The sequence below is a fragment of the Myotis brandtii genome, unplaced genomic scaffold, assembly GCF_000412655.1.
Source record: "Myotis brandtii unplaced genomic scaffold, ASM41265v1 scaffold103, whole genome shotgun sequence".
NCBI classification, from domain to species: Eukaryota; Metazoa; Chordata; class Mammalia; order Chiroptera; family Vespertilionidae; genus Myotis; species Myotis brandtii.
The window spans coordinates 1,928,688-1,937,326 of record NW_005353460.1 but is presented as its reverse complement, the minus strand read 5'-3'; the positions used below and the strand labels follow the sequence as shown (position 1 = coordinate 1,937,326).

Sequence of the window (8,639 nt, the reverse complement as noted above, 5' to 3'; positions counted from 1 at the left end):
ATCTTGGCAGAAGCAGGCTGGGGCCTGCTGAGCCTGCCAGGGTATCTCCAAGAAAATCTTAGCTATTCTAGGTAGAGTAACCTGAAATCCAAAGTCAGCAGATCAGTTAGAAGAAAGGAGTTAACGAGAGATCTCTCTCAGTTTGCTGAGGAAGCCTTTTCTAATGTTGACATGGGGAGGGGAGCAGAGGATACTCCGAGGGTACAGGCTTGAGGCAAAGACCCGGTCCGGTAAGACAAGACAGGGCCCTCTGGAATCTCGTACTTCAGATGACTAGAAGGTGGTCACACAAGTAGGGGAGGGAGGGCAGGGAAGAACACTCTCAGGCTTACTAGACTCTTAAAATTTCAGCGTTGAAAGGGGGCATTTCATCCCTCAGCTAAACGCAGCCAGCCAAGAGCTGAGAGTTTCCATGTTTCCAGGTACAGAAGGCCCTGGGTCTCAGCCTCACTGAACCAGCGCCTCCTTAGGTGTGAACCTCCTCAGAGCACAGCCGTGGAGGGGCGATCTGCAAAGCAGGTGCCACCATCCTCTCTCCTGGACAGAGGAGTGTGTCAAAGAATAATCACATCTCTAATCCCACTGGAGCCCAAGGAAGTAGCTAATGACACACCAGGGCCACATAGCTATTAGTGACTTAGGCAAATGCCTGTGCTCTTCATCAGAATCCATTACATTCCCTCTCATCTTGGAGGGATCCCCAAGGGAAAGAGGAAAAAACAAGTGTTCTGCTCCTATCTTCCCATTCCCTGCAAGGGAAGGAAGGTCAGCCACCACCACACACAGATCTCGGGGCAGGGGCAGCAAGCCCCTCCTTTCTCTGCAGTCTCCCCCCACCCCGATTTGTTCCCACTGTGGGGTAGGCACCTTGTAAGAACCAAGGCCTGCAGCGCATTACCTGCCTTCAGGTGTGCAGCACCTTGTCTTCTCTACACCTTCAGAAACAGCTGGGCCCAGACATGGGACCTCCAGATGCCCCACCCTTCCTTCTGCCCAGGCTCCTGGCAAGAGAAGGTGTGTTCTCAGAGACCATACTCCAGAGGTGCTGGCAGGGCCTCCCAGGTGACCAACCCTCAGTCCCCCTCTCCTGTGAGGGCACAGGTCCTGGAGACCCTCTGCCAAGACCCTCTGAGGAAGCCAGGAGGAGATACGCACCCAGGTCAGGGAGGGGATGAGACCCCATGGGGAAAGGACTCCTCACTGCTACCTTTTATTAAAAACAAAGAGCCTCGGACCTGGAAAGGGCCTTGGAGATTGTGGGGGTCCGTCCAGGAAACTGGCTGAGGAGCACTGGAGCAAGAGACCAAAACCAGCCAAGTCGGGGACGGAAGGGAAGGAAAGGGTTGAACAGTGCACAGAAAGACAAAGAACAGGCAGTTCCAAAGAGCCAAGAACGCAAATCATTTGCAGACGCCAGTGCGAGCCTCAACCTCCAAGGCTCCTGTGGGAGTGCCTGTCGCTGTGGGCTTAGGCACGTCCACAGGTCTCTGTGAGTGTGAGCCTGCGTGTGTAAAGGTCCCCGGTGAGTCATCCCGTGTGTGTAATGATCCTGTCAGTCCGTGAGTCATGGAGCGTGTGTCAGAGCTGGGCCGTGTGTGTGTGTGTGTGTGTGTGTGTGTGTGTGTGTGCCTCAACCTCCAAGGCTCCTGTGGGAGTGCCTGTCGCTGTGGGCTTAGGCACGTCCACAGGTCTCTGTGAGTGTGAGCCTGCGTGTGTAAAGGTCCCCGGTGAGTCATCCCGTGTGTGTAATGATCCTGTCAGTCCGTGAGTCATGGAGCGTGTGTCAGAGCTGGGCCGTGTGTGTGTGTGTGTGTGTGTGTGTGTGTGTGTGTGTTCCAGTGTGCAGCCTGCCAGGGCTGCTCATGCCCACAGTGACGCTGGAATGTGAATGAAAGCCAGACAGCGCAGCGGAGGGCAGAGCACTCCCAGGGTGAAGCTGTATTTAAAAGGCACCAGGCTTCATTCACACCGTACATCACACACCACATTTCTGAACCTGTTCCAGAGAAAGCCATCTGTCCCCCTTCCTGCTGAAACCCTCTATCTAGGGAGCAGCAGTGTTAAATTCTTCAGGCTTAAGGGGTTGTTTTCAGAGTCAGAGATAGCCACAATCTTAGAACCCTGAATTTCATCCCCTGCTTTTAAAGAAAGAAAACTGTGGCAGAGAAAAGCCAACACCGTGGTCCCAGAGCCACAGAGCTGGCTTATGGCAAAGCCAGGTGGGGACGCGATGTCCTGACCGCCCACCCCGACCCCAGACCTCTGCCCACTGGCACAGAGTGGGTCCAGTTTTCTTCCTCCTCAGGCATGTGGTGAGATCACTTTTTTACTAAAATGCACCCACACCCTCCCATGGAATGAAACACTGATGTTGTGTTCTAGTCTGGGAATAACCTCATAGGCAAAGCTGGGGCATCTCTGGCGAGATGGCTGTAGACCTAGAGTCATCTCTTCTCCTAGGGCCTCACGCTCACCCCACCCAGGTCAGGAGGAGCCCCCCAGGAGACCAGTTCTTAGGTCTTCATGTCCGTAACTGACCAGGTCCTCTGGCAGACTTGACACTTTGTGATTCACACGTTGCTTATGAGACATCTATGAATGTCTCACTCAGAACTCCTGATTTTTCTCTTCCACTTCCTGGTAGCTGTTTCACTGCTCAATTTCACTTGTGCCACACACACACACACACACACACACACACACACAAAGCCTGAACATATAAATATGAAGATGAGGCTTGGGATTATCTATGAGTCAATTAACCATTCCATTCATTCTTCTCAGATGGCTCTGAGTTGACCGGGACTTTAAAGGGATCACTTCAGCCACTGGATTTATTGTTCTTATTTCATATTAATTAAGTACTAGACACACCGTGCTGCAGAGCCCATTCGGTAGGCACAGCCTCTGCCCTGCCTCCCTGGAGGGCAGAGATTGATTATCTCATTTATTTGGACTTCAAAGCCCTTTAACTCCAATCATCTCATCACGGAGTGTGGAGGCTGCTGGGACACAGAGGGCACGACAGGGCAGGGCGAATGGGAGGGACAGAGAAATCTGATCAGGGCTAGAGAAAGGCTGGTCTTACACCTGAGGCCAGGTTCTGCATTCACAGAACGGTGTTTTTCAAACAGAGCTCTGCTAGACACCTGCTTTGAGAAAGAGAGTTAGGATGTCTTCTTGTGTGGTGAACAGACTGACAAACCAAGTAAATATCAATATAGTAAGTGTCCCTCGCACATAGCACCTGGGCCAAAGAGAATAACCAAATGTGTCCTTGAATATAAATAAATATATTTACAAGAGTATTTCTTTCAGAATTATATGTAATAGCAAAAAAAAAAAAGATATAAACAACCTGAAAAAAATTTTAATAGAAGATTAGTTAAATAAATCATGGTACATCCATATAATATATAACAATGCCGCTGTGAAGAAGGAAGAATTATATCTACATGCATTGACTTGAAAAATGATTATTAGGTTAAAAAAAAAAGCAAGTTACAGAATATGATCTTATTTTGTATTTAAACATTTAAAAGGGGTAGCCTATAAGTAGATATATGTTTACATATGTTTGCATATATAAAAAAGTGGGGATGATATGATTGTGTGGAATAATGTGGAAATCTATGTGTATGGAAAAAATATGGAAGGACACATGGGAAATTGTTGACCTTGGTTACTCCAGAGGGTGGTTGGAATGGGTAAGAAAATTAATTTTAGATAAACTATGTATTGTTTTATTTATAAACATGAATTATTCTTATAACTTTAATAAAGAAGAATAAAATATATTGTAAAAATAAAGAGGATAGCCCTGGCTGGGTAGCTCAGTTGGTTAGAACATCGTCCTGATATGCCGTAGTTGTGGGTTCAATCCCCAGTCAGGGTACATACAAGAATCAACCAATGAATACATAAATTAGTGGAACAACAAATTGATCTCTCTCTCTCTCTCTCTTTCTCTCTCTCTCTCTCTCTTTGGGGGTGTGTAAAAAATCAATAAATAAAAATGTCAGAAAAAAATAATGAAGAGAATGATAACGGGCCTGAAGACGATTACTGGCCACACTCACCATCGCAGCTTGCCTATGTGAAATGCCGTAGCTATAATGACTTTCGAAGAGCTGGCAGCCATCACTTGAGAAAACATGGCACATTTGGCCTCTGCGGTAGCATCATGGAACAAAACAAGGACTCCAGCTGTCAGCTCAAAAGAAAAATACTGATTTACATAAACATATGTGACATATATGTATTCAATGACTTTGAAATATCTTACTCTAAATAGATAAAATTAATTAAAACTAGTGCAAGTTTCTGGCAACTGTACTCCAACTCCCCATTATTTATCCAGGGCATTGAAAATTGGAACACATCACAGATTCTTAAATCATATCCTGAATCAGGAGGAGGGAAGGGGAAGAGAAAGAGGGTTTGCTGTATGTGCCAGGCACAGTGCCTACCTCATCCCATTTGATCCTCATAATAATTCAGCCAGGTAGGAGGAAAGGGGACACACGAGCACACACACACACACACACACACACACACACACACACACACACACACACACACTCAAGCATACACTAGAAACTGCAGAACAAGGCAAGAGGAGACCAACAGAGGGATAGCCTAAGGTTCAGGGAAGCAATATCCCCTATAGCCTTATGATGGGCACCGGGAAGCTACTCAATAGTCCAGGATAGTAGTAATGCTGGGGTCCCTTGGACACCTTGGCCAGGAGAGTAACTGGCTTGGCACTGCATGGCTCCACTTTATCTCCCTTGAGAGTCTGAAGCTCTGGGAATGGGACCTAGCATGAAAGGAAGCTGTCGTAGTCAGGACTCTTCATTGCAAGTGACTGAAACCAAACTCAAACCAGCTTAGGCAAAACATTGAATTATTTGGCTGTCATAACTAAAAATGTCCATGATTAGATGGCTGAGTGAGATCTGGACTTAACTTAGATCAATCAGGACTCATTCTGTCTCTATTTCTCAGCTCTGCTTTCCTGTGTTGGCTTCATTTTTCAGGCAAGTTCTTTTGACATCACAGCAAAGACAGTCTCAGAAATTCCGTGTTACTTGGTCCCTTGCAATTATCTATTCCAATGAAAATAAAGCGCTTAGTTTCAGCAAAAGTGCCAGGGGTGACTCTGGTGGGCCCAGCTGGAGTCACACCCCCATTCTTGAATTAATTACCATGGTGATGTGATTGACCAGGCTAAGTCAGCCCTTCCCAGATCACATGGATTCAGAATGGGGGACTGATCTCTCATCCAAAATGGAAAGATGGTACCAAAAGGAGAAGGAAGGGATGCTGGGAAAGCTGATCATAGATACACATCGCAATGTCACATTGAAACCTACCAGCAAATTGTAAACTGTAAGAAACTGGCAGGTGTTGGTTGTTTGTACCTGTCATCCCTTGGGAACCATAAGGCCCTTGGAAATTGTTCTACACAATAATAAAAATTCTGAAGACTCCAAGGACCTTCTTCTCCCATTGCCAAAGCTAAGAGCATGGTGAAACGCCCAAGAACAGCCTGAGAACTCTTGTCAGTAAACACAGGAACCATCAGTTCCAGACTGTGGGGAATACCAGTTGCCTAAAGAGCTGTAAGGACACAAGGTTCCTCAATGATGTGGAGGCTGGAAACGTCCTAAAAGCCAGATACCTGGGTTCCAGCTCAAGCTCTGCCTGTAAGAAGCCATATGATATGATCTGGAACAAGTGTCTTAAGTTCTCTGGTGTCAGAGTCCTCATTTATAGAAATAAAGGGACCAGGCAAAGCACAATATCTGACGTTATCTTCAGCTTTAAAATTTTGATTCAATGTCAGGTAAAGTTGGAAGTTTACAGGTTGAAAAAAAAGTTTATGGGTGTCGCTGTGAATAAATAAGTGAGATAATAATAGGCTGAAAAAACATAAAACACCCACTGGTCAAATCCATGGCAATTTGATCAACAAAATAAATGATGATAGTAATGGCATATAATCCATGAATAAAATAAAAGTCTATGAATTCAAACTGATATACATAGATACATACATGCATGCATACATGAGAAGGAAAAGGAAAAGTTCTTCTTTAGGGTAAAATGTCAACTAGAAGGAACAGTGAAGCTCGAAAACCATCAATGGATATTAGAGGGTGAAGTTTGATGAAAAACAGGATATTTACAAAGTTTCAAGATATCTCCCCATAGATTTTTTACTAATTACAAAGAGCCTGGCCAGCGTGGCTCAGTGGTTGAGCGTTGACCTATGAACCAGGAGGACATGGTTCAATTCCTGGTCAGGGCACATGCCCCAGTTGCAGGCTCGATCCCCAGTGTGGGGTGTGCTGGAGGCAGCCAATCAATGATTCTCTCTCATCATTGATGTTTCTATCTTTCTCTCTCTCTACCTTCCTCCCTGAAATCAATAAAAATATATTTTTTTAAAATTTACAAAGGGGAAACAATAGTAACTTTATAGTGATGAAACCTGGAGGCCACTACCTTAACCAATGATCAAAATTAATATCACCAAATTTGGAATAAATCAACCTCGTGTGTTTCTGATATGGTGCACTGTGAAGGCCACAGCATCCCTTCGTGTCTATCTGTCCAAAACACATAACCTAATCTAATCACAAGAAAATGTCAAAAGAACCAAATTGAGGGAAATTTTACTTAATGATTGACTTGTACTATTTTAAAATGACAAAGTCTAATCTGAAAACCTTTAATTTAAAAAAAATCAAGGTCATGAAAAGCTAAAGAATTATCCTAAAGGGACCATGACAATTTAATGCAATGTGTGACCCTGGATTGGATCCTGAACCGGAAAAAAAATAGTTACAGAGAACCTTATGGGGATAATTGATGAAATTGAACATGGATGATGACAGGTGCATACACAGCAACCTGGCTGGAGGAATCGCTTAGGATTATCCTAACGATGCTGGCGTTACAACTGAAGAAGCCAAGGCTCAGAGAAATTTGAAAACTTCTCCATACCTCATATTACTTTAAAAGATAAAATCCAAGTGATTATAGAAACATCTAACCACTATGCTGTACCCTGAGACTAATATAATGTTGAATGTCAACTGTAATTGAAAAAAAATTTTAATGAAAAAAAGTCCTTTCAAAGCACTTAAAAAATTAATTAAATGAAATCCAAGTGGATTAGCAATTTAAATGTAAGTTTAAATGAAGAAATATAGAATATTTGTATAACCTCAGGACACTGGAGACCTGCACAGACTCTGTACTAGAAGACATAAAGAAAAGATAGATTGACTACATATAATGTAAAATTTGGTAAACGATAATTTCAATAAAGTTAAAAGATGAAACACTGAAAGAAAATATTTACAACACATATAACATAAGAATGAATAACCCTAATGTTCAAAATTTGCCTACAAATTGATTAGAAAAAGACAAAGGAAAAGGGAGAAAAGATATAAAGGCAATTCATCAAAGAGAAAATACAAATAGACAATTACTGTATGAAGATACGATCAACCCTCCTTGTTGGCTATTGTTAGAAAAAGGCAAAATGAAGCAATGATGAGCTATATACATAATTATTTAACACATTAAATATAGCAAAAGGATTGATACTTGCCAGGGTGTAGGAGAATGAGTATTTATATACAAGACAGATAGAAAATGTGAATGCTAAAACATTTTTGGAATATTATTTGGAAAAATTAAAATTATACATACACATTGACCTAAAAATCCCACTTTAATAAATTTGAGCTACAGAAATGAGTACATAATGAAATATGTAAAAATGTTTATTATAGCATTGTTTGAAGTAGCCAAAAATAAAAAAAGGAAATGACCTGAAAGTTTATTAACTGAGAAATGATTGAATAATTTTACAGTACAATTCTACTATGGATCATGTAGCTATCAAATATATTAATAAATGGATCCCTATATATTGACCCAGACTCGGGATTTTTATGATATATTCTTAACTTTAAAAAATGCATCTATATTATGATTCCATTTTGTTAAAACACTTAAGAAAAAAACCCTATGTATGATCGCTTACATTTCCCTTAGCATTCATAAAGTAGTAAAGATATGGAAGCAAATAACACTTTTCAGTAGTATAAGCAAGAGAAGCAAAAGATAGAGAGGGTGATTGTTCAATTTGTTTTTATACCCTTTTATTTAGTTTCATTGGTTATAAAAGAGCATGTAACTTTTGTAACTTTTCAAATAAAAAATCATTTAAAGTACTTCTTTAAGTTCAAGGGGCACTATATACAGTTGTTCAGATTGTACGGGATCTGGTAGGAAGGAGGCAGTCACATTGAGGACATGAGAGAGTGAAAGGAAGGGTGTAGATCCCAGTCCCCGAGTCCTGAAGCTGCAGAGGAAGAGTCCTCTCCTACTTAAACCCACACCCGTACCCTGGAACATGCGCACACGCAGAAGAACATGTGCATGCGTTGCTGGCACACTCTCATCTGTGTCAACGTCCGTGCCACACTCCAGGTGTTCCTGAAGATTAAGTCTCTTGCTTGCCCTCCACTCTTGGAGATCTCGTTCCTTACCCCGCCTTACTTTGAATCTGATATGACCCCTTTACTTAATGGGAGGATGAGGGTGGATGGAGATGG

The 8,639-nt window shown here is 42.7% G+C and overlaps 1 protein-coding gene across 1 annotated transcript; it reads left to right on the top strand.

Annotated features, from left to right (window-relative positions):
* The first annotated feature begins 1,171 nt into the window (after positions 1 to 1,171).
* Positions 1,172 to 1,471, top strand: LOC106725498 (chromosome unknown open reading frame, human C8orf86). Its single transcript, XM_014536879.1, has one exon. It carries the CDS (start codon positions 1,172 to 1,174, stop codon positions 1,469 to 1,471), a length of 300 nt encoding a protein of 99 aa, XP_014392365.1.
* The last annotated feature ends 7,168 nt before the right edge of the window (positions 1,472 to 8,639 follow it).

Coding starts and splice junctions, on each gene's coding strand:
- LOC106725498 (XM_014536879.1), top strand. CDS start 1,172: ATGAGACCCCATGGGGAAAGGACTCCTCACTGCTACCTTTTATTAAAA.